Raw genomic sequence first — 24,688 nt, 5'->3', positions numbered from 1 at the left:
CAATACGCATTTGAGCTACCTTCAGTCACTACTGGCGTTCTACTTCAAAGGCCCGCCTGATAATTTACAACATGGGCATAGATTGGAAGGGCAGAAAGAGTGATTTGTTAAAGCCGGGAAATTGGTTTAGGAGGTCCAGGTCTTCATCTGGAGCATCGGGCGAGCGTGGAATTGCTACATCTGCGAGACTCAGTATATCGTCTCATTCAGACGCGCATCTAGAGCGATTTAGAGCCTCTCTGCTTTCTCATACATCAAAGCCTTCTTTACGACAAAGGCCATCTACACCTCTCGGAGAGTCTCAACTGGCTGAAGTTCATCTAACCCCGCCTTTGCCGACGACAGAATCCCAACCACCACCGCTCTGTCCACGCCCTTTGTCACCCTCTTTTTCTTCAAACTCTATCGAAGTCGAAGTCCCAGAGCCACCGACTCCGTTTTCAGACCTCTGGGCTCGAGCCTTTAGTGAGGCTGATGACGAGACTCAGAAATGGATCAAAAAGCATGGACTAGACTCCTCCACAGGTCTTGCGCAAGACCAAATCAAAGAACTCATCAAGCTCGTGGAAGGCAATAAGCTGTCTGAACAAAATGACGAACCGTTGAAAATCGAGATTGGCAATCAGAAAATCATCGTTCGAGAATACGTTGCTGATGCTGTTGCCTTTATTACCATGGTTGGTGACGCTGCCATCACTTTCACCCCTCCACAGGCCAGCGCGCCATGGGCTGTTGCAAAGGCGGTCCTAAAAGTAAGTATACATTCTCTTTTGCTCTCATTCGCTCGAAAGGTAGAAACGTAAATAGAAGAGACGCATGAAATAGACAAGCACTACTACATCTACTACATCTACTACATCTACTACATCTACTACATCTACTACATCTACTACATCTACTACATCTACTACATCTACTACATCTACTACATCTATTACATCTACTACATCTACTACATCTATTACATCTACTACATCTACTACATCTACTAGCCGCGAACACCCAGAAAAGAAACTAATCATTAATAGATCGCGGTCAAACAAATCGAGCAAAAGGCCGCTCTTCTGGGAAGCGTACAGTGGTTTGCACGCATTGTACGAAGAGGGCAAATCTACGAGGCTATATATAATGCGGCGGCTGCAGATGAAAACGCTATTCAGAATTTATACGATGCACTCTTGGACGTATACAAGACAGCTCTGGAGTTATTAGCATCTTCCGACACCTTATTCGGTAGCGGAGTGGCCAGACAGACTTTAAAAGCAGTCTTGAGGCCAGAGGGTGCTGCTGGAAAATTGAACGACCTATACAAGAAAGAACAGCAGCTTATTATAGAGGTTCAAGCCTGTGAGGCCTCGCGGTCTGCCATTTCGTCCAAGCAGGCAAACGACGACTTGGAAGAATTGAAACGACAATTACATCAGCTATCATCGCCCCTTCTTCGGATGGATGAAAGGGTTGCGACTCTTCTAGAAAAGTGGGAAGAAAAAGATTTTGATGCATTGATGCACTTCATTAGCTCAGAGATGTTCGGGAAAAGTCATGCTGCTGTCACAGACGCAAGGATAGAGCACACTGGGGATTGGATATTGGTCAACGGAGATTTCCGTGCTTGGCAAGAGATATCTTCTTCTTCGGCTGTATTATGCCTTAAAGGAACTGGTAAGTTCTCTCTTGAAAGCCATTTCTTTGATCTTGATGAGGTGGCTTTATCTGACATGGACCGTTTAGTTGGCACCGGCAAAACGTATCTAACATCCAGGGTGGTTGACTACGTCAAGCAAACACTTGATACGTCGGAACATGACGAAGGGTTTGCCTATTTCTACTGTAATCGATCAGGCCCTTCGATGCAAGACCCGATCGTTGTCTTAAGAAGCTTTGTTCGTCAGCTAGCTGGCAAGGCTTTTGGCGAGCCTGGTTTCATCCAAAGTAGCCTCGCACAGAAATGTAAGGCTGCGAGGAGAGAGGGGAGAGAATTAGGTCACAAGGACTGCGAAACCTTGATTCTGGAATCCTTGAATTTATACTCAAAGACGACGATTATTCTGGATGCTTTGGACGAATCTGACATCACCACTCATAATTTGTGTACTATTCTTATCAAAATGATGGAAGAGTCCAAAAGACCTGTCAAGATTTTTATTTCTACCCGACCTGACCGAAAGTATTTAAAGGCATTCCGAGATAAGCATATTATTACTCTGGATGCTAGCAATCAGCAAGGAGATATTGAGAGATTTCTCGAACAGAAGCTTTACTTAACCGAATCGTTTACGGAGCGAAGTCAAGAAGCCCAAGACGAAATCAAACATGTTTTTGCAACGCGGAGCTGCGGAATGTGAGTTTTCTTTCAGAGCGATTTTATCGCCTGCATGGGGGGTCGAGATGAGATCTGACACGCGTGGCTACAGGTTCCGATGGGTTTACTTACAAGTGAGAAGCCTTGAAAACCATATCACGGATGATGCTGTCCATAATTGGGCCCGTAAATTGCCTCGCAATTTAACAGAAGCGTATGATCAGCTTTGGGATAATATGAGAGGGCATGATGACTTTGACGTCGACCTGGCTGAGCGTGCCATTATGTGGGTGCTGTGTTCTTTTGAGCCACTCTCGTCGAAAGTCTTTTTAGAAGCCATTCGGTATGCCGTCAAAGGATCCACAGTGATACAAAAGAAAGAACAGACGAAGCAACAAATTCTATCACTTTGTCAAGATCTCCTGACTATTGATGAAGAAAGGGATGTTTGGATGCTGCCACATGCCTCTGTGGCGGAATATTTTGAATCAAAAGGCTACACGGATTGGAAGTGCGATGTGTTTGCGTCAAAAGTGTGCCTCGGCGTCCTCGGAAACTTTCAGCCGGAAAGGATAGAAGGTGGCACTTTCGCACATTACGTTACAGAACATTGGGGCGAGCACGTTGGGCGATACGACCAATGGCTAGGAACGATGGGAGAACATGAAGCAAAGGCCGACCCGCATCTTGTAGGGGCCCTGGAGTGCTTCCTCGGCTCACCAGGTGAAAGCAGCGCCAACTATCGAAAATGGGCCGAGAGCATCTTTGACCTGGGAGATTTCGACTTGGCTTTGTTTGCCGTGTGTCGATATGGATTATGGTACACCTTGCGCGACTGGTGGCTGCACAGCAAAATTACCATGGAGATGGCCATTGAAGAAAATGCCTACGGCGATACCCCACTTTCGCTCGCGGGTGGGAGCAACTGCTTGCCAATGGTCAAACATTTGTTCGGCTTGATTGACGTGCATCCACACGCTACGGAGAAGTGCGTTCGCGCGTTGAATTCCGCACTCGCCAAAGAAAATTTCGACATTGTGACGTTCTTGATAATGGAGGCAAAGGTAGATGTTAACCTTCCAGATCGCAGACGGGGGGAAACTGCTGCACAGGCGGCCACCTGGTATCGCCCCGCAACGCTGCAATGGATGCTGGATCAAGGCATCGTAAACGTGGAGAGGGAGAACGACGGCGGGCACCACTGTGGCAACGTCTTGATTGAAGCGGCGTATTGCGGAAAAGTCGAATCGGTCCAAATCCTGCTCAACGCTGGAGCCAATGCGAATGCCGCCTTGCACAGCGGCGACTACGGAAGTTCCCTTGTCGCAGCAGTAAAAGAAATGAACACGGCAATTGTCCGGCTGCTACTCGATCATGGCGCAGATCCAAATTTACCCCTGAAATGTGGAGAATATGGCAGCGCGCTTGAGGCATCAATGACATCGCAGTTTAGGGAGTCAGAGAGAAGAGAAGAGCGAAAACAGATACGGCACATGCTGCTTGATGCTGGTGCAGATCCCACAGCCGTGCTTGAACGAGGAGATCACGGAAGTGCACTGGCTGCTGCAGCGTTCTGGGGGCGAAAGGAAATCCTCAAGGTCATGATTGATCGCGTTGGGGCGGAGGGTGCCATCCGAGCCCTCCGTCGGAGCAGATACCCAAGTATGAATCGATATTTTCAAGATGAAGAAGACGTCCAGAGATGGAAGGATACGATCACGTACCTCGGCCAAGTGGGGGTCAGTAAAGAAACCCTTCATAACATTGGCTTGTGGGAGGATATCGAGCCTGAGGAGAGTAACGGCTATTATGGGAAGTATTTGCTGGATTACTCAAAGATAAAGCATCACGATAGTTGAAGAGAACCACTACTAAGCTGGCACTCCAGCGATTGCCTGAATCTCAAAGTGCCGGAACAGCACGCGAAGAGAAGCGTTTTGTTCACTTATTTGTCTAGCTAGTAGGTAGTAGATATCCACCTCTTTGAGCGCCTACCGCTGTCACTCCTTTCTGTTACTATCGATACTTGATTCTAGCATCTGTTACTATCGATACTTTATTCTGGCATCTGCTATTATCGCTATGCGTTTCTAATATCTGCTACTATCGCTACATTTGTCTAGTATCCCTTGCTATGGCTGTAATCCTCTGGTTTCCGATATCATGACTACTCATATAGGTTCAAATCTAGTACACGGGATGCTGGGTAGTAGACTTGAGCTGCTGGCTTGTACTTCCTACCTGTTAAACGGCAATCTATACAATAAAGATGGTTACTCGATCATTTAGTTTAAACTCTGCAGCATGGCTCAAGGGCGAATGGTCTCCTCTACAGTTCATGAATCTCCATCGCGTTTGCGTCATTAGCAACATCCTAGTCGAACGTCGATGTGATGAAGTCTGACGCAACCGTTAGTTTCGCCGCTTGCGCAGTAATAGTGTACAGCAACCAAGTTTGATGGAAATTCATGATACGATCCCACTTGACAAATGGTATCGAACAGCTTCAGCAAACTCCCTTTATCCAATGTTCAGTTACCAGCATTGTCAATTATTGTAGCTTTGCCTCTAGCCTCGACTTAAGAAAATGCAAATATACGCAGCCAATGAAATGGCTGCATACGATAGCCACGCATCCCAATCGGGCCACTCACAACGTGCCACTTGGATTCCCCTCAGAAGGCAAGCAATATAGAATTGCCATTTTCACATGTCGGCAAAACCTGACCATCGAACACCTACATGTATCTAGGCTTGTAATGAGCAATCTGGGCATGCAGAAATGGGGACATGCACAACGACGATAAGTCAATCACATGCAGCTACTTACACACACTCGATGCCCGCATTACTGACAACGCATCATACATATGCGCTCAGCTATCATGCACAGCCAATATACATGGACCTACTCATTCATAGCATGACGCTCAATTAATTACTGCACATCAAGATACCAAACCATAGTTGGGCACATGTATAATCGATACCCAACTCGCCATCTTCTACTCCCAACACCAACACCAACACCAACACCAACACCAACACCAACACAACACAACGCTCTCTCCATCCATCATCATCATCAACACCACACAACACCCATCTTCATCCCCAAAATCCCCCCCACCGACAAACCCTCACAATGCCACCCCCCAAACCAGCAACATCAACATCCACAGAAAACCTCCTCCTCAAATGCCAAAAAGAAGTCCATCCCCCCCATTCAATCCTCCCTCTCTCCCTATAACAAACACTAACAATCACTCCCCCAGACTCGCAAGAAATGCCTCCCCCCAGAATGGTCCATCTACCCCCCCAACCAACCCACAAACCCTCCCCCCGACACCCTCGCCCTCGCCATCCAAATCGACGCCTCCTCCCCCACCGCAGTCTCCTTCTACGAGTCCGCCACCGACCGCCTCGTCGGCTCCATCGGCTCCGAATACCGCGGCTCCATCGTCGTCGTGCCCTGGCGCCCGGGCCTCAAGTTCGTCTGCCAGTCGACCTGCCGCCGTAGAACCGGGTGTCGCATCGGCGTCGTCCGGGAGGCCAAAGGCAGGGCGGGCGTGAGGATGAAGAGCGTCGGAGTCGGAAACATCACTGCTGCTGCTGCTGCTGCTGCTACGATCTCTGTTGCAAAGAACAGTGCTTCGGGGGAGAATAAAAAGAGCACTGCTGATGCTGAGAATGCAACTCCAGCTGCTCTTCCAAAGATTGCTTCTCCTACGAGTAAAAGCGGTTACATCAGCCGCATCCCCAGGAGAATCTCAATTGACAAGCCTCCTACAGCCGGCAAGCATGTCAGCTTTGATGACAAGAGCATCAGCGGCAAGAGTTCCATCCAGACACACGGCGGCAGATTGCCAAGGCCAAGAGCCAAGATTGATACCAAGCAAGGACAAAGATCCTAGTATCGCGGATATGCGTTGCATCCATTGCATTTCATCTATTTTTACTTCATCTTCATCTTCATACGGTTTACTTAAAGGCAAAGGGACGACAGCAAACGTCAAACATCATGGCCTCAGAGATATGCCACAGCATTAGCGCATCATGATCAAGAATATCATAAATCATCCATCATTATACACTGCTTCAGCAGCCAATCTGCAAAAGTATCGCTTTATCGCTATTCCAAATGCTCCAAAGAACCAAAACGACCGTCTCAAAAGTAATCCGTTCCTCCGCCAATGTCATCCACGAGCCCACTGTCAAGTTGCCGGCAATATTCGTAAGCGTGCTCCCACAAGCCTTCCCACGCAGCCTCCCGAAACCCAAAGAACCATTCAATGGGGTCCTCGCTGCATAGCTCTGGATACCGGTAAGGCGTTATCTGACTCTGTATCGCAACACAGAGTCTATGAATGTCTTCCCGTCGAGTATGGTATGGCATGTATGTCGCGATGGTAATGTAAAACCGAATGCCCAGAGCTCGGCCCTCGCTCCAAGTCGACTGATTCATCTCCGTCCACACCTCGCCGTCGTCGCGGTTCCAACACTGTGCCATCGCGTGCACGCTGCAGCACTAGAGCAGCTCGAGGAAGCTCTGTACTCCGTCTCCGGGCGTCTCTTCGTTCATCCACTCGGGGATGCCGAGTCCTCGCTCCGACACCAGGTCGCACCGCAGCTTCAGCTCCGCGCTAAACATTTCTCGCTGGTACAGCGCCATGAACTCCTTGGAGTGCTTTATTCTGGGGGCCGAGCTGTGGTGATATCCTAGAGCAGCGTCTCGCACGTTCCAGAGGCGCGTAGCCACCTGTCGCAGCTCTTCTCTTGTCGACGGGTCGATGGAGACCTCGCCGTCAGGGACGCAGCCGTCGGGCCATCGGTTGGCGTACTTGCGCAAGGCGTGTCTCCAAAAGGGATCTGGCTGCCGTGGATACGTGTATATCGTCACCATGGTGTTGATGTACGCCGTCAAGTCCACCATGTCACGGAGCGTCTTGACATCGCGTATCGTGTCCACCGTTGGGCGCTGTGAGAGAGCATACAAACACTGCCAGACATCCTCTCCGCTCTCCATGACCTTGAGCACCCCCATGGTCAAGAGGCAGATGTCCAAGTTGGAAGGACCAAGTAAATTGCGCGCCATCTCCTTGAGGATCGGAACCTCGTGCATCTTCAGTACCGCGGAAAAGTACGACGAACTCAGCGCGAGGTTGATCAGCTCGAGCCTCGAGTACGCAAACCCCATGATTTTCATTACAATCTCTGGCGGCATGCACTGGAGGGAGGGCTCGTGTTTGCTGTTCCATGGCAACGGAGAGCCAGGAGGCGTCGGCAAGGGCTCGGGTTTGTTGGGCAGAGGCGGCATCGCTTGTCTTTAGGGTTGCTTTCGTAAACGACAGGCGCAAGTTCCATAATAGTAATACTCGTTATCGATGCTGGCTGTGTTCGCGCGAGAATCACAGGGAGCGGTAGCGAATGTGCGATGTGTGTGTGTTTGATCGTGGTTGAGGCTCAACGGCTGGCGTTTGGCGTCCGGCGTTTATAAGCTGCTCAACACCCTCAACTCGCGTTTGCTCAGGCGCAAGGCAGAGGTAGTTCTTGCTCTGGAATTGACTCTGCAAACACTCCAATCTGTCTGCCCGATCAAGAACAACTGGCAAAGTAAAGGAAGCAGCGCAAACAGCCATCGTGCCTGGTATGTACATGCAGGGAGAGTTCCTGTGCAGCCACTTGGTCTTATGGGACACTCCATCTGGGACCCTCTCGCCAAACAGAAGCATCATCGACGTATGGATGGCAAAATGTGTCTGATTCAATATTCTGTTTGAGAGATGCATCACTGTCACTACTATACACCGTATGGGGACCAGTGTCGATTTATTTCCATTCATCTCTCCCTTGGTACCTAGTCATGGATTATAAACTACTGTCCTTAGTACTACATACATGTAACATGAGAACCATCTCAAAAGCCATCGCAGCAAATGCCATCCATCGAAATGCTACATGCCTATCGCAACTCTGCCAATACCACTAAACACAATCAAAAGACAATGAAAAAAGCTAAAGCGTGAAGAGATTAGGCATGGAACATTATCATGTCCCACAATCCACCAGAAATATGCGGCCAACTACAAGTCCATACTATTCCCCCTCGAATGCGCATCCTCACTCTGCTGTTGAGGTAATCGATGCCCGGGAATCATACATGTATTCAGCAATTATAAGCATTCGTCTAACCTCGTGCACGAGCGGTCTCAGGCTCGTCTTCTCTTTTTCGCCTCATCCTGTGTGCATGTCTGGCCTGCTTCTTCGTTTCCATCCGCCACTGTCATGGTTTTGAATCCATTTGCCATCTCCGACATGGCCCTAATCTTTTCATCCTCCATTAGTCGAGCAAGAAGGCCTCCAGATTCCCATGCCGGTGCCCAATCATTATCGTAACTCTCATCATGGCTCAGCACCCCGCTGTGGTCGTCAAAAATGTCTTCCCCGTCTGTATGCTGGGTCGATTCCTGACGAGTGTGTTCGTATGCATTGTGAGATTGGTGCACCTTGTCGGCCATTGCTTGATTTTCTTGGGAATTTACATTTTCGAGGCACTTCTCGTAGCCTGTTTGAAAGCCGCTCTGAAAGGCAGCTTGGTAGGCGGCCTGGTATGCGGCCAAGTACCCGGCCTCATATCCCTGACTATATGTGCCCGCAGCTTGATTCTTGTCCGAGCCAGGACCAGAAGTCGTCTCAACATCGGGGCGGGCATCCGAAGCGACAGTCTTTTTTGCCTTGGTTGGTGTTTTTGCTGGTTTCGCCTCATTCTTGTTTTGAACCGCCTTCTTTTTTGGGCTTGCATTCTTGACTCTAGGAGCTTTTTCAAACCTGGGTTTCAATTGAGTCGCCCATTTTGTAAAGGTGTTAGGCCGTTGGATACATTGTAACGCGATCTCTCTCGATATCAGTGCCTTCTCAAAGACTTTGTCGGTGCCGCCCTCGTAAAAAGCATTCTGTTCGACAGGCATACCAAGGAAATCGCTGCAAATCCTAAACAATAGGCATTCCGGGGCTTGCTTCTTTCCCCCTTCTTGGCCGAAGATGGCGGACATTGCCAGTATTTTCGAGTCGACAATTGTTGTATGAAACAAGCGCAGCAGCTTCAAGTCCACGCTAGTATCATATCCGACAAGGATGGTCTTCCGATCAAGATGCTCAAAAAGCTTCTCTCGTGCTTGTGTCCAACACTGAAAGCACTGTTTGTCCTTCACTGCGGCATCAATCTTTTTTTGGGAGATGCCATGATGCTTAGTACGCCAATCCTCCATGGGTGGTGTTGTGTCTGGCGCAACCAGAGATTCCATCAATGTCTCGCCAGTAAGAACATCGATGGCACAAATAGCCAGCAATCCGCTTCGATGATTCTCAGCCTCCCCCCATTCACAGCTGATGGCAATAGCTTTTCGTGCTCCAGTCGAAGATTGTCTGTTGGGAGCTGCTGCAAACGTTTTCAGCTTGAGTTTTGGCTTGCTCGGAATGCCGACGGGTCGTCCTTCATTCTCTAGGACATGAAGCTCCTCCCGGAGAACTTGAAGTGAATGGCATTCCTTCAACAGTTCATTATGGATAATAGAGTGTTGCCGGCTAGAGAGCTGGGTAAATGTGTTGCCTCCATACTCGAGCTCTGGGGGTGGCTTCTGCGAAGATGATCCCATCAGGACGACAAGAAAGCAGGGTTCGTTGGATGGGCTAGAATAAAGAGGCGAGATTGTCAAGAATGAAGAAGAAGATGTGGAAATGATAGGGATTGTAGGATTCTCTGCGGTAAATGCTGAATACCTAAGTATTGCACGAGAGAGACAAATGCTGGATGGAGAAGGAAAACAAACACTGTGGGAAGAATAGCAAAGATAAACACCGCTGACCTCGCGTGAATCTGTGGTTATCAGCGGAACAATCCTAGTGCCGAGACGCGTAGACGCGCGTGTTTGTGGGCAGCTGTCCAGCAGTGCCAGTTGAACAGAGAAGAGTTCACTAGAACAGCTGCAAACACGCATCTCTAGGCTCCCAAGAGCTGGCTCAGCATTGCTCTGGGCCCTTCAGGTAACGGCATCTCTAGCATTAGGTACCTAATGTCCAAGTGCTGAAGCAGTGAAACGAACAGATGACGAGGAGAACTTGAGCATACCAAAGGCCGTATCCCTGATATGAAGGAGTCGAACAGCCGCCTCGAGGAAGGTCTAGAGAGCTGAATCGTCATAGCCTATGGTCAGTATCACGCCGTCCGTTAGTAGAGCCGACAGTCGACAGATGTAGAGATCAGGTGGTTATGAGAACCATGAGCAAGAGAAATGTCAATATGAAAACATGGTCATCAACATTGCATATTGTAAATTACAGATCGTATGTGCACCTTGTTTCTGATACCACACTCCAGCCCACCCACTGCCCAGCATCCATATCACGACTGCTACCGTCGTCGTCGTCGCTTTCTCTCATGAAAGACATACGTCCTCACCGATGGGTAAAATCTCCACGTCCATCTGGTTGATGTCGAATATCCGCCCTTCAGCTTCGTCTCATTGGTAAAACTCGCACCCCGCCGTCAATCGTGCCAATACCTTCAAAAAAAAAGAATCGCATTTCCGCCTCTTCCAACTCAATGTGAACACTCCTCACGGTCCGGCTAGTTCATCCAGCTCCTCAGGCTGGGTATGCAGTTGGGATGATTCCAATTACCTCTCCTGCCTTGACTTTGTGAGGGATCACGTAGTGAATCACGAAGAAACAAGCAAACAAAGAGAGAGAAAACCACACAAGAGGACCAAAGGCACTGAGCTCAAGATGCAAAAAAGCAAGATGGGTGACTGAAATCTGGATTGTGATGAGGATGAAGAAGAAAGACTAGGCAGGAGAGCGAGGAGGAGAACTAGCTTAGTAGGTGAGGTGGAGTCACGTAACAAATGTAGTCTCGGGCTGAGTCTCTAATACGGCCAGCCTCGTCGTAGCAGACGCTCTTGCTGCTCTTCGAACCGGTACTCTCGTAGTTCTCGTAGCCTGCGAATTTGGGTGTAACTGTGACCTCCTTGTCGATTGTGTTGAAGCTGCCCCTTGTGGAGGTAAACTACATGTACCTAAGAACCCCAGCAGTGTCCAACTGTTGTCGTGTGCATCTCCTGAAGGGTAGTTGGAGTTGCACATGAAACAAAGGTAATCGACGAACTGGGGCGAAGAGGAGAACTTGAATGGCATGCGCAAGCACAGTGGCTGCAACGTCGAGCTGATCGTTCTCCTCGTTGAGTCGGCCCGAAATCATGTTCCGCGTAATGGGCAAAAACACGGGGACGGGGAGCATAGTCACAATGCTGTCGATCAGGGGTTTGATCTGATTGTAGTTGTCGACGTAGAGGCGGACAAGGTCCGTCGGCTTTATGAGGTTTTGTTGAGTGAAATCGGGCAAGGAGCGAACAGCTTATTATGATTTGTTCTTATTCACAGTTGGATATGCCAGAGAAGTATAATCTGGTCTGGTTTTCCGTTGTAATGTAAGGAGATGGCGTCTTCGCCAATTATATCCATCAACATCATTGCATTGCTGGTTGAAGAAATCTCGCTCCAGAAGTAAAAGTTAGCAAAGAGGTCTCGGACAGAAAGACCTGATGAGCAATCATCCAAGCCGTATGTGAAAGAGGTTCATTGTCGTCTTGTCAAAAGGTAACAGAACTCGAAGCAGTACATACCAAATATGAAGCCCATTGTTGTTCACTCATTATATCTGACCGCTTGTGATGGCATCTGTTGCGGCCATGGCGGAATATTGAGCACGGATCCGCAAAGGGGGGTTAGAAGTCCAGCTCTGCTTCGTCTTCGAGGCCGTGTGTGATGATCATTCGCTCAAGAATCGAATAAAAAACTCGCCAAGAAATTGTCGGCCATGGCTGTCAAGTATCCGTCCTTTTGTTTCTCTGACGGCTCATGCTCGAGTCAAAGAGGTGAAATGTTAGTGCGCGGCACCAACGATTATAAATCGTCCGTGTCATGTCCCTGTTGTTACAACCGTTCCATGGAAGTCGTATTCTATTACGGTGTCGTCACCTTGGGTTCTTTCGTCTGACTCCCATCCACTCTTCGTCGGTGTGCTCTTCAGATCGGCAGTGACGGGAGCAGTCGACGAGGAGCTCGATCAATTGAGCAGCCGGCGTCTATGCACTAAAAAGACATATCGTTCGCGGTGTGCTTCAGATTTCTGTCAGCCTCATCTACCCCTCCGTTCAGAACGCGGGCTTACCTTGGTCTCATCTCCACGATTGTGCACAATTTCCTGCAATGTGCTCATCAAGTTGAGATTACATGCCCTGATAACTCCTCCATCTGTGCCCATCTGTAGAATCGGTGTCACTCCTTCGCGATCCAGTGTATTTGAAAGTTTAACGTTGTTTCTGTCGTAGAGAGGGGGCGTTGTCGGAGCGTATTTGTCACTATCGAGGACAATCAGCATCGCACTCCATTGCAAAATAATGCTTCCGAGTCAAATGCTTACATCACTCCACACGACATGTTCATTGCTCGACGATAGTTCAACCATCGCAATGCTGATGGGGGTTGATTGCTTCGAACAGCAAGATCTGTCGTGGCTGAAGCGCCAGTTCTGAATCTTGGTTCAAAGGCTAGTAGCAAAAAAGAAGGACGGGAAACCGCGCCTGGCATCCTCTCGATTCCTCTTGTGGTCTTCGTACGACTGGATGCTAAAATGCATTCTTCTCAAACATGACATCGGCTGTGTGCGAGAGAAGAATGTGGCCAGGGGAGCCGGCTGGCCTTACTGGGCATTCTATGCGAAGCGGAGGTCAGTAATTGTTCTCCAGCCATCATCGTTGATAGTCAAGCAATGAGGAAGAGAATGTCAAGAGGCACAAAGATGGGGGAGAAGGATCGTGGCAATCATACATACCCATGAATAAATCTTGTCGTATTTTCGCGGTATCTGGGGATAAAAGCCCTCGATTTCTCATGTACTAGGTAGTTGAAAAGTCTGTCCAGTCTCTGACCTTGACTGTCAGTTGCTCGATCGGGGCAACATAAATTCGATTTGAGTTCGCAACCCCAACCCATCAATTCTGTAATACTAAATCCGTCATGTTACTTGAATCAGTTCGCGACCAAGTTCAATGGGTATCAGAGCACTTACATATCTCGACTGTACTCGCGGGTCGGTCAATAAAAGTCCGCATCTCTGTACCTGCAGCATCGATAACTCCATCTGTAGTAAAAAACAAAGGAAAGAAAAGGAATGACTGAAGAACAGCAAAGTCAGAGGAAACAAACAGTCTTTATACTTTTCAAAGCAACAATCTCTTTCCCAACAAAGGCTCATCACAAGCAGTGAATGAAGCTCTCCTCACCAACAAAACGGAAACCAACATCAAAATTCCCATCATTCACGCAACTCTCCATCTTCACAAGGTGACGTGAAACACCCAAAAAAACAACGTGTCATGGACAACTCACTCATTTCACGGCAATATGCATCGATGTCAGCCTTCACCGACAGTTTGACGCCTCTCAACATCGGATTCTCACAGATCAAACGGCAACACCCGCACTTCACACATCTTATCCTAAACTAACAACTCAAAACTCTCATTTTTTTTTCACTCAACAATAAGTAAGTAACCTAAAGCAGAAAGTTTTCACATAGTACACTGGCCAAGCCAATAATGAAATAGTGCAAAAAGCGCATCAACTCCTACCAGTCCTATACAGAGCCGCTGTTCCCCCCCTTCCACCAAAATCCCCTGTTACACATACAATGTTACAGTCGCCTACTTCTTGCCGCAACCTCCCCTCCCCCCTCCGCTAGGCCGAGACCACGCTGTCACTCCGCACGAAAACAACAAGATTAAAAGAAAAACGAGGGGAAGAGAGAGAGAGAGAGAGAGGTGAAGAAAATGATTCCGTAGACTCCATTTACAAAACCCAAAACTACATCCAGATTTGAGGCATAAGAGGTTTCCATTCGTTCAATCACTAGCGGTTTCGTCCTACCCTTTGTATCCTTCTATCCACGCACCACCCCCATGCCAACCAAAAAGAGGACGAAAAAAAAAGAGGAGAGGGAAAATGAGAAGATTATTCTGACACTTGTTTCTTGTCTTTTCGGCTCTTGATGACAAATTCAGACATGATCTGGATATGATCGGCTGGGAAGTGCCAGTTGGGGAAAGCTGGGATACGCTTCATATACGTCGGGTCGGGAGGGCCCAGCAGCTCGACAACTTCCAAGGTGTTTGCCGAATACCAAATGTAGTCAATGACGTCTGCGAACCCGGGCGTGTAGTTGGTAAAGGGCAGCTCATCCGGTGTGTTCTGGATGGGTGCATAGGAGTCTCGTAAGCTGAAAGGATGTTCGATACCGTCGCGAGTGAAGCTTCCATAGTGGAAGCTGGTCAGCTCCGTATGGTCTGGCGGCACGCGACCCAGGCACATGAGTTCCCACACCGAAGAATCCTTGGTTGAGTTAAAGTCACCACAGACTATGAGCGGAATGTCGGTGTTGGATCGGTATTCTTGGCTGGGGCCTGGCTCAGCTTGCGGGGGTGGAGGCGGCTCGTCACTGTCCTCGGATCTCGGTAATATAATCATCTTCTTGTCTTTGACAGCAGGCCACCTTGCGTACTTCTCTGCCAACTTGGTCACATGCTCCATCAGAATACCCGTCTGGATCAGCTTGACGTCTGCCAGTGCCGAATCCCACGTTAGATGTGCGTTGACCAAGATGATGCGGGCACCAGTCAACCGGGACTCAAAGAAGCAAATGACAGCAATGTTGTCCTTTGGCATCACGCGGTTAAAGACGTCATGCTGGTTCTTCATGTCGGGTCGGTTGATGGCAATTGTGGCAAATTCAATCAACTGCTTGTCGAGCAGGATGAATTTGCTCTGCTTGTAGAACACGGCGCAACCATCGACAGTTTGGGCATCCTTTTCGGACATTGTCTTGGCCCTGGACTTGGGCCAATGCACACCCTTGTAGTCCATCTGTGCCAGTTCAGGGCTGAGGTCCTCTTTGAAGGCATCGGTGGAGACTTCTTGCAGAGCCAGGAAGTCGGCATCTCGTATCCGCAGCTCTTCCAGGATGCAGTTCTTGCGATATTCCCAGCTCAAAGCCCCGGTGGGCGTGTAACCATACGTCTGCGTTGTTGCATATTTGTCGCAGAGAATATTCCATGAAAAGACCCTGATTCGTTCTAGGGCTTCGGGCACGTCCTCCTGGATGATGATTTCTTTTCGCGGGCTAGGGGGGAGAGGGACTAGCAAGGGAAGAGGTTAGCAATGAGCATGAATAAAAGGGAGACGTGTGACCATTGGTAGCGACATACTTGGAGCCCCTTCCATCAAAGCATTGATCAGGCTCTTTGTGCCCTTTTCAATTATTTCCTGCTTTATGCTGGGTTCTAACGGATTGCCTTCAATGCCGAGCATTTCCAGCTGATGAAGAGAGCCCAGCTCAAAGGGCAGCTCTTGGAGGTTGTTATTGAAAAGGAGCAGCTGCTTCAGGTAAGTACACATGCCCAATTCCGGGGGGAGTTCGCTGATTTGATTGAAAGAAGCATCGAGGTGTCGGAGTTGGCGAAGCTCTCCAATCGCGTTGGGGAGGCGAGTGAGCTTGTTGGAGGCGATGTAGAGTTCGTTTAGGAAATGGTACCGGAAGAGTTCCGAGGCTAGATTTCGCAGCCCCTGGCCGCTCATATCCAAATTGTGCCAATCTTGGCGGGTCGTTCCCTTTTCCACATTCAACGGCCTTCTCATATCTGCCGGATCGTTCTCGCTGTCCGCCTGGGTCTTACCGTTGGAGGGAGGAGGGCCACCAATGCCTCTGTTTTCTGACGCTTTAAGTCTGGCATAATAGTGCGGCTGCTGCTGTTCGGTCATGGCAGCGTGCGCCCTCTCGGCCTCCTTGTGAAGTCGCAGCTGTTCTTGCCACATTTCATTCTGCGGAGCCTGCCCTGCCCTGGCATTGGTCGCGTGCCCGTTTGAGAGGCCGGCCGAGTTGAAGGTGGCCGAGCTTGAGAGGATACCGGAAGCAAAGGATGAGTGATGGCCCAGCCCATTGGCGCCGGGGAGGATATGGTCGTGCTGTAGCCCTTGGTGATGCTGGGGCTGGGAGGGGTGCTGATGTTGCGCATGCTGCTGGAAATTATACAGCATATTGGGCATTCCCCGCCCCGCCCCATTCAGCCGGGCATTGTGTCCCTGCTGGTGGCTTTGTGAGTACATGCCCGCAGAGGTTGTGTCTGACGCTTTAGAGGTCGGCTCTGGAGCCGCGGCTGTTCAGGACCGCGCCGATGGGCGGTTCTGAGAGAGGCCTAGGCTGGACTATAGAGATACCGGTCGAGGAAGAGGGTTGGCGAGTCTGTCGTGGCAAGCCAGTCGGGAGCAGATGTCATTTGTTGTCTAGTACGCGTTGAAGAGTGATTGGAGCAGAGCCCGGGTCGGGGAGAGGGTGGAAGAAATCTTTCCGCTAGACGCGCTGTTCGAAACGAGGGACACAGGACGGATTATCGCGTTTGCGCATGGGTTCGGCGAGACGGGAGCCCTAGCATATGCAACTGTGATGGGCCGGTGCAGTCGAGCGGATGTGAAGCCGGATTCGACCTCAATTGTCCATGGATAGCTGAGCTCGTCGAAATTCCGGGGGGGCGAGGCTACGCCTACGTCGTAAGCTGGCCGAGGTGAGGAGTAGCAAACCGCGGGGTTCGGGGGGTTGGCGTAAAGCTCTGATCGGAACAAGGCGAGTTGAGCAAACGGCGAGACAAGAGGGGGCGGGCGAGAAGAAAAAAAAGTCCTGAGGTTTTGGATATAACAAGTGCAAACGGCTTGCCGCGAGCCGAAAGGCGACTGCACAGGGAGATGTCAGCCAATGTCTTTGAAGGTCAGGACACGCGAACGAAAGCGGGAATTGGTGAGGGTCCCACTGCAAAATGGAGGGGCCACGTCCGCCAGGGCGACTCACAAATATGAGAAAAAAAATAAACGAGCGAGCGCAATACTGAGATGTTACCACTAGATAAGATGCAACTAATACCTGTGCGGAAGAATAGTGGCTGTCGATATCGAGAGTGGGAAATTCCGGGCCGCTTTGGAGTTGACGATGTGCCTTTGGCGATGACAAACTGCGTCGAGAAGCTGGAAAGGCGAATCACGTGCGGCGGCTGCTCCGCATGAACCGAATCAGCGAAGAGCAAAAGTCACGTGATCTTATCTATGGCGTTTTCCCGCGCGATAACAACTCCAAGCCAGGTTGGACATCTAAGTAGGCACCTTGTTAGAGGTTGCTTTGAATCACATTTATAGGTACAGTCTTTGAAAGCTGCCTTGATTGAAGTAAAGTGAAGTAAAGTGAAGTGAAGTGAAGTGGAGGGAAGTGCAGAGTGATTTTGTTCAACAGGCCACGTAGCTGTTTTCCTCTAAAGAAAAACTTTGTTGTCAATCTTGACTTGTGGAGTACAAACTGTCTACGCCATGTGTGCGTACAAGTCTAGGCATTGGCCAGATGCTAAAGTCTGAACAAAGCCATCTTTGAGATACCGTAGATGCTCGCAATCATAGTTTGTTGGATGTGGGTTCACTTTATTTCCCCGACAATCTCACATCGGCATGACCAAACCGGAGCTACTTCTGGAGCGATAGCCGGGGACACGCTACGGGCGTACCCATCGTCGCGATATCTGATCTGATATCCAAGAATAGAGAGTTTAACAGCCTAGATTGGATTAAGCTTCGAGTATAGGTGTCGAATAATCATATAATCGCAGCCTACGTCATGCATTTTCAAAACTCAAGTTTACGTCGTCTTCTAGTGGAATAGGGTGATGGAATTCCAGATCCAGATACACACGTTCTCGTCGTTGCCAGCCCACCGCCCAAGTGAGCAATTTGCTTCCTCTTGCATGAAAGTCGCAGTCAACGCAAGACGAGGACTCGCAGAACTTTTACCACATGCCAGTCAAGGTCTTGAGCGCATAATTCCAATTTCACATGGGATTCTGCAATCAAGAAAGCCTTGACGGCGTGGAGATACCTGTCGCGGGCCTTATTCCCCATTCGGCGTCGGTGCCGAGACTTGCTTGTCGAGATTAGCACTTTATTCCTCTCCGCTCCTCGCGTCCTGAGCACGTCTTTGAGCAAAAAGGAAACTTTTATGTAAAGCAATGTGAAGAGACTGTTATCGGGAGCATCGAGCACGCAAATAGTCGGTGGCGGCGTAGTAGCGAGTTGGCTCTCGATCGGAGAGACAAGCCGGAGCATAGTCCCGTAATGTCTCTTGCCGGCATGCACATGTGATCACCGGCAACACATCCGCAACGGCCTGCCTTTTCCTGGAACATGTCCGAAGACGATAGATGGAGTTGATCGGGTAGAGAGAATCGCGGCCGAAAAGACATGGATATGGACATGGACATGTCAAAGCAGCTGATAGCAGGCGGCCGGCTGTGGTTGGTTAGACGGGGCATGGAGGGTCTTATCGACGACGGTGAGAGATGCTCCAAGACGTCACGAGGCCACTTGCTCGGTGAGCTGCTGATGCACGGTAATGGTGCGAGATCAGGGATTGAATTGGCAGTACGCGTCTTGGTTTGCCTGTTCTCCCCATCGTCTCTTGAGATCCAGCAGAGAGTAGCGAGGAGGGGCTGTTGATATAGTAGTAGCAGTCACGTTCAAGACGGCCAAGACCGTCCAATCCGACATCAACTTGCGAGGACATTTATATCGACGGCTGACGGCATGCTCGTGTGCTTGGAGCTCCATCGGTTCCCGTCTTTCCTGGCCACCCATTGGCCCAGCTCGAGGCTTGGATGACGGCGGATCCTGCCAGGAAGAGCCAAGAGTTTTCTGATGAACCGAACTAGAGCTGCAGCCAACCAAAGGAGCGAAGCGGCCTGCTGCACGGGCCCCCAAATTAGAGAATCCATTGATCCGTTACCGCAAAAATGCTGCGAGCCATCGGGCGAGACAAAAAGACAAAGACGGCGAGAGCACAAAGCACAGACTCGCGATGAACGCGGGGAAAAGCGCAGGGCTGCTCCACAACATCCCGGGCGGGTTGCTGCGCTCGCAATGGGCAGCTAATCCAAGGGCTAGCAGCAGGACTACTGTAGCAGTGTAGCTAGCTGTAGGTAGTAGCAAAAGCTAGCAGTAGACGACGGAGCAAGTGAAGGAAAAGAAAAAAGAGTCCTAGAGAGAATGGAACGCTGAAGCAAGAGGGAAACGCAGAAGCAGGGTCTAGACACACCTTGGTGAGATTGCGAAATTGGGCAATCGATATAGCTCCAGGAAGATGCATAAGGTGGCGGGAACAGGACGGGGCTGGCTGATGGGCTGAAGCAAGAACCCACGAAATGCCGAGATAAGAAGGGCCGGCCTTGGCTAGATTGCATTGATTTCCATGCGGCAACGGGGGAACTTTTTGATTTGCTCATGCTGTGCTCGTGCTCGTGCTCGTGCTTGTGCTTCCATGTTGATAGTGAGTGAGTGAGTGAGCTCCAAGCCACCAAAGACCGGTGTGACGTCTGATTGACCTCGCCGTCGTTGCGTGCTGGGCTGGGCTGGGCTGGAGCCAGAGCCCGCCTCTTGTTCCATCTCCCCTCCACCGACCAGCCAACCAGCCAACTACGAACTAACCTCTCCCCTACCTCTCTCTGCTCTATCCCATCTCATCTTCCTCTTCCTCGTTTGCATCTGCAGTCTTTTCACCTTGAATGGACATCACCTGCCGCGCTGACTCAAGTGCATAAAGACCGCCGTCGATCAGATGCAGCAGGCTCGCTAAAGATACGAATCGAGTCTCCACACAGACGTCGGTCAGAGCCAAGAAATTCCCGCGCCGCAGCCTTGCACATACGGTAGCAGAGCAGAATCGCTACGCTTAAAGCAAACGGCATCCCCAGGTCGACTCGAATCGCACGGACCGAACAGAGAGACAACAATACGATCCTCACAGGCCTTGTCCCGTCCAAGGCCGCTGCATCGTTGCATCAAAGCCGCACGCCACGGTGCGCAGTTGCCACCTCGTCTCGCCCTCTTGGCTCTTCGCCGTGTCCAGGCGGTTTGGCTGCCAATCCGACGCGGTGCGCTGCTAGGGGTCCATGCTGGCTGTTGGTTGTCCGTGACGGACGGAGTGTGATCAAACGTTGCTGAAAACAACGGCCATCTGACACGGCGCCGACGACGTGCAGCAGTTGAAACGTTGAAACACACGCACTCTACCCTGTGCCATCTGGGTTTGGCACCATTCTTCAACCGCCAACCGGTCTCGGATGATACGTCACCTCGCTTCATTTGCTTGCTTCTCTAGGACGTGTTTCTACCTACTGTAGGAGTACATACGAGCGCTTGCACTGCTTGGAGCAATAGCACGAGGGCATCCTCGTACGGCTACTAGCACCACGCCACTGAATCCGGGGAATTTTGACCACAAGCGAACGGCAGGGAGCATTGAGCTCGGACAAAGAGCAGCAAATCGGAAGACCAAATAAAAACAAGGGAGCAACGACGACACCTTCACAGCCACAACAGAGACGAACACCGGGGACCTGCACGAGAGTGTCAAGTATTGTACTGACGGGCAGCTGCCAAATCCAGGCTTTTTGCGCTCGTCTGCGTCCGCATCCACCTTGCGATCGCGTCGTTCAGCACAGACGCACAAAGAGCTCCAGGTAATCATAACCCGCGCCCCGCGAATCCCGCACGCAGCACAGCACACACAGAGCGCGACAGTGTCCGCACCGGCTCGTTTCAAAGACAGGGCCAGGGACCAATCTGCAGTCCGACGGATTGGGGGACTACCAAGACGACAGCACTAACACGACAAAACAAACGCTCCTGTTCGCTTCTGCCGACTTGGCCCGTTTTGTTTACCGGGCGCTTACCGGCGCAAAAACTGCAGAGAGCAGCATTTTCCGCTTGTGCGCCGGAACCGTCAGCCCCTTGTCCCGCGGTCTCGGAATCGTTCTAGAAGACCGGCTCAGCGTCCCTAGAGGGAATCGCCTGCGTTGGTGAGCCCTCTTGACAGGACCTGTGCAGCCGCGCGACGGCGTTGATTGGCCAGCACCGCAGCCCGGCAAGGCCGTTTGCGGAGCCTGCGTGCATGGGAGTGGCCGTCCGGGCAATAAAACGCTGAATTCAAGTCGAGTTGAGACGGACGACTCGAAACACGGCCTCGAATCGGGGGGCACGCGCCGAACCCTGACGTGACGCTCGAGCGTCCTGTCCGGGACTTTGTGCGGCCTTTTTGCCAAGCAGCCAGCAGACACGGCAGCGTCTCGTCTCTTCTCGTCTCGTCTCGTCTCGTCTTCTGGTGCCCCTGGCCGGCGCCACAGCGGGCGAAACCCCTTTGGACTGCAGCAGACAAGGGGCAACAATTGCGGAACCTCCAGGGCCATCGAGTCGTGTGGCATCAGGTTTGAACGGGGGACGGCCGTTGAGCACTGTACTGACTGCTCACAAACGACCTCCGTCCGGCACTCGCTACACTGTGTGCGCTCGTCCCGTCTCGTCCTCGGGACCCCCCCAGCTCACCCATCAATCAATTAATCGACACCTGTTACACCCCCATACGCGACGCTGGAGCCCTCCAAGGCCCGGGGCTGGGGCCCACCGACAACGCCCACCATGTCCGACTACAGCGCCGTCTTCCTCTACTCCAGCACCCTCGGCGCGCTGCCCCTCGATAGCAACTTTGCCAGGGCCGCGCGACGAGAAAAACAGCACGCCCGGCGCCCCAATTCGACGTCGGACGCTCTGCACTCTGTCCCAGCGCGACACTCGCGCAGCTCCAGCAGCCACTCGCAACTGTCCAGCTCCAGCTCCAGCGCCCTCGGCCCCGCCGCCAGCGCCTCCGGTGGGCCAGACAGCGCCAGTTTGCGGCTCAGTCCAGCAGCCAGCGCCAACACCAAGAAGAGCACCAGCGCCAACGCCGCCACCAGCAGCTCGGCAGCTTCTGCTTCTGCTTCTGCCTCTGCTCCGGCCTCGACAAGCTCCTCCAACCCTTTCTCTCCCCCCCCTCTCTCCCATCCTCATCCTCATCCTCAACCTCATCCTCCTCCGCCGACCCCGACTCAGTCCACTTCAACCGGCAGCAGGGCCTCCAGGACCTTCTCCCGCCTGCATCGCGCCAGGCTCAGCGGCAGCGCGTCCACTGTCGTCGATGCCGCCGGTAGAAATGCAAACGTCCAGTCGCCGCCTGAACAGGACAACAAACAAATGACGGGCTTTCCCGCCAGCCGCGCCGAGTCTGTCTCGTCCGCCAGCGGCCACACGCCGGCCTCGTCGCGCACAATCCTCTCGACCGACCCTTCGGCCACCGACGGCCTGCCTGCCTCGCGGCCCTTTGTCCAGCGCAATGGCCGCACCTTTCTCAACGACCACACGCTCGTCTACCCCTTGCCCTCGGATCTCACCGAGCTGCACAGGCAGGTCCTGCGAACCATGCTGCTGATCCAGGTCATTGGCGCTCCCGTGCTGTCGCCGGACCTGATCAAGAAGCCTCCTCAGCGCGTCCTGGAGATTGGTTGCGGGTCGGGCTTCTGGAGCAGCATGTGCCACCACTACTTCAAGAGCCGCGGTCACGGCGGCCTGTCCTTCACCGGCATCGACATTGCGCCGCTGGCCCCCGAAAACAGCTCCAGCACCTCGGACGACGCCATGAAGCCCAGCCCCGACATGCAGTGGAAATTTGTCCAGCACGATTTGCGCCAGATGCCCTGGCCGACCCCTTCTGAGGAGTACGACCTGGTCATGGTCAAGGATGTGAGCTATGCCGTGACCAACAAGATGATGCAGCCCTTTATCGAGGAGTGCGTTCGCATGGTCAAACCGGGTGGGACGTTTGAGATTTGGGAGTCGGACCACGTCATTCGAAGCCTGCGACCGCATGTTCCCACGTCCACTGTTTCGGCAGAAGATGCAGAGGAGCAGGCCGCCGCCGCCAGTCTCGGCGCCTATGTCATTAACCCGCAAACTCCCCTCTCGGTCCCTTCAAACAACTACATTGCCGAATACAACTCGTGGTTGACGCGCGCGCTCGAGAAGCTCGACATCAATCCTCTTCCCTGCACCGTCATCGGCCCAACCCTGCTGCAGGAGTACGAAACCTTGGGCGACGTGCGTTCCCGAAGAATAGCCCTTCCCCTGAGCGAATTCCGCTGGGAAAAGGAGGGCATTGGCGGTGTCATCACCACCGACAGCAAGCCCGAGTCCAAGGGCAAGGAGGCGTCGGCACCAAAGTCGGACAAGAAGACGCTGACGGCCGGGCAGATTGCGCTGCGTCAGACGGCCTTGCTAACTCAGGTGCAGGAGATGCAGGCTCTCGAGCCCATCTTGCGAGACGTCAGCGGGAAGAGCCAGGACGAGTTGGACATGTGGCTGACCAAGATGATGAACGACCTGATGGACGAGAGCGGCACGTCTCTGGGAGAATGTCTCGAGTTTGGGGCTTGGTATGCGAAGAAGAAGAAGGTGGCTGCGTGAAAGAATGAACAAAGGTCACCAAAATATTTGTTTTGAATAATTTTCTGACTTGGTGTTCTTTTTTGCTTTCTACTTTTTTCTTTCTTCATCATTTGTTTTGTTTGGCGGTGGAAAAAAAGATCATTTTTGGGATCAAGTCTGATTCTTCACTTGATGTGCATCTATGGCTGCGAGTTTTAAGGAGGGATTCACTTGTTTTATATTATATACGTCCCTGCAGCGTCTTTACTTTATTCTTACAACAATCTTCCCGTTTGAACCAACAAGGAGCGATGCCTGCTTATATCCTATATGTATATCCCTGCATCTGTTCTTTGTTTCAACTTACGCATCGCTGTCATATCGTTTTCTCAATGCTCGATATCGTTTCAAGTAGTATCTATTATACCCCCCATCGGAGATTTGATTAGCAATTGGAAAAGTTGAGGATGGCATATATGGTTCTTTTGTGAATGGGTGCAGAGGCGATGTAGATTTCATTCTGTCTGGTGGTGCGGTGTATATTCTTTGATAATTCATGTACTTGACCTTTGTCACAATAGGCTTAAGGAGGATCTTACAGAGCTTCAATTTCTACAAAATACTTTTGTCAATGCTTCTCGGTTTTATAAATCATTGTAGCTGTGCAATTGGTGAGCGTACCTTTCTTTACGTATTCAGCTTGCTTGATGCCCGCGCGGATCTTGTCTTGGTTGCTCTCGGCGGCACGAGACATGAAGGCTTTGTGTAGACGGGGGCGGAAGTAGCCGTATCCGAGGGGATATTCACGGCCAAGATATAGTAATTCTAACAGACTTTATTCAGTTTATCGTCTTTTATCATGAATTTGTGTGCAATTGAAGATGTGAGGCGATTTGTTTGTTGTGAGGTTTGGTTTAGAGATGCAAAAGACGCTCGGTAAATTCGACGGGAAATATA

At 51.1% G+C, this 24,688-nt stretch overlaps 7 protein-coding genes across 7 annotated transcripts; 3 read left to right on the top strand and 4 right to left on the bottom strand.

Annotated features, from left to right (window-relative positions):
- Positions 1 to 71: 71 nt before the first annotated feature.
- Positions 72 to 4,161, top strand: Triagg1_2085 (uncharacterized protein; the record flags this gene model as incomplete). Its single annotated transcript, XM_062896227.1, has 4 exons — positions 72 to 752; positions 1,029 to 1,662; positions 1,732 to 2,341; positions 2,415 to 4,161. 4 exons carry the CDS (start codon positions 72 to 74, stop codon positions 4,159 to 4,161), a joined length of 3,672 nt encoding a protein of 1,223 aa, XP_062758941.1.
- A 1,286-nt stretch (positions 4,162 to 5,447) lies between these two features.
- On the top strand, positions 5,448 to 6,216 carry Triagg1_2084 (uncharacterized protein; the record flags this gene model as incomplete). Its single annotated transcript, XM_062896226.1, has 2 exons — positions 5,448 to 5,513; positions 5,578 to 6,216. 2 exons carry the CDS (start codon positions 5,448 to 5,450, stop codon positions 6,214 to 6,216), a joined length of 705 nt encoding a protein of 234 aa, XP_062758940.1.
- A 254-nt stretch (positions 6,217 to 6,470) lies between these two features.
- On the bottom strand, positions 6,471 to 7,619 carry Triagg1_2083 (uncharacterized protein; the record flags this gene model as incomplete). The annotated part of the gene is made up of 2 exons (XM_062896225.1): positions 6,471 to 6,803; positions 6,858 to 7,619. The coding sequence occupies 2 exons, from the start codon at positions 7,617 to 7,619 to the stop codon at positions 6,471 to 6,473; spliced, it is 1,095 nt and encodes a 364-aa protein (XP_062758939.1).
- Positions 7,620 to 8,511: 892 nt separating this feature from the next.
- On the bottom strand, positions 8,512 to 9,957 carry Triagg1_2082 (uncharacterized protein; the record flags this gene model as incomplete). Its single annotated transcript, XM_062896224.1, has 1 exon — positions 8,512 to 9,957. One exon carries the CDS (start codon positions 9,955 to 9,957, stop codon positions 8,512 to 8,514), a length of 1,446 nt encoding a protein of 481 aa, XP_062758938.1.
- A 1,214-nt stretch (positions 9,958 to 11,171) lies between these two features.
- Positions 11,172 to 11,998, bottom strand: Triagg1_2081 (uncharacterized protein; the record flags this gene model as incomplete). Its single annotated transcript, XM_062896223.1, has 3 exons — positions 11,172 to 11,366; positions 11,466 to 11,713; positions 11,983 to 11,998. The coding sequence occupies 3 exons, from the start codon at positions 11,996 to 11,998 to the stop codon at positions 11,172 to 11,174; spliced, it is 459 nt and encodes a 152-aa protein (XP_062758937.1).
- Positions 11,999 to 14,371: 2,373 nt separating this feature from the next.
- Positions 14,372 to 16,519, bottom strand: Triagg1_2080 (uncharacterized protein; the record flags this gene model as incomplete). Its single annotated transcript, XM_062896222.1, has 2 exons — positions 14,372 to 15,552; positions 15,622 to 16,519. The coding sequence occupies 2 exons, from the start codon at positions 16,517 to 16,519 to the stop codon at positions 14,372 to 14,374; spliced, it is 2,079 nt and encodes a 692-aa protein (XP_062758936.1).
- Positions 16,520 to 21,913: 5,394 nt separating this feature from the next.
- Triagg1_2079 (uncharacterized protein) lies at positions 21,914 to 23,770 on the top strand (the record flags this gene model as incomplete). The annotated part of the gene is made up of 1 exon (XM_062896220.1): positions 21,914 to 23,770. The coding sequence occupies one exon, from the start codon at positions 21,914 to 21,916 to the stop codon at positions 23,768 to 23,770; it is 1,857 nt and encodes a 618-aa protein (XP_062758935.1).
- Positions 23,771 to 24,688: the final 918 nt, after the last annotated feature.

This window comes from Trichoderma aggressivum, assembly GCF_033847375.1.
Source record: "Trichoderma aggressivum f. europaeum strain CBS 100526 chromosome Unknown scaffold_005, whole genome shotgun sequence".
Taxonomy (NCBI): Eukaryota; Fungi; Ascomycota; class Sordariomycetes; order Hypocreales; family Hypocreaceae; genus Trichoderma; species Trichoderma aggressivum.
The sequence above is the reverse complement of the archived record's forward strand: the minus strand, read 5'-3'. Positions and strand labels throughout refer to the sequence as shown.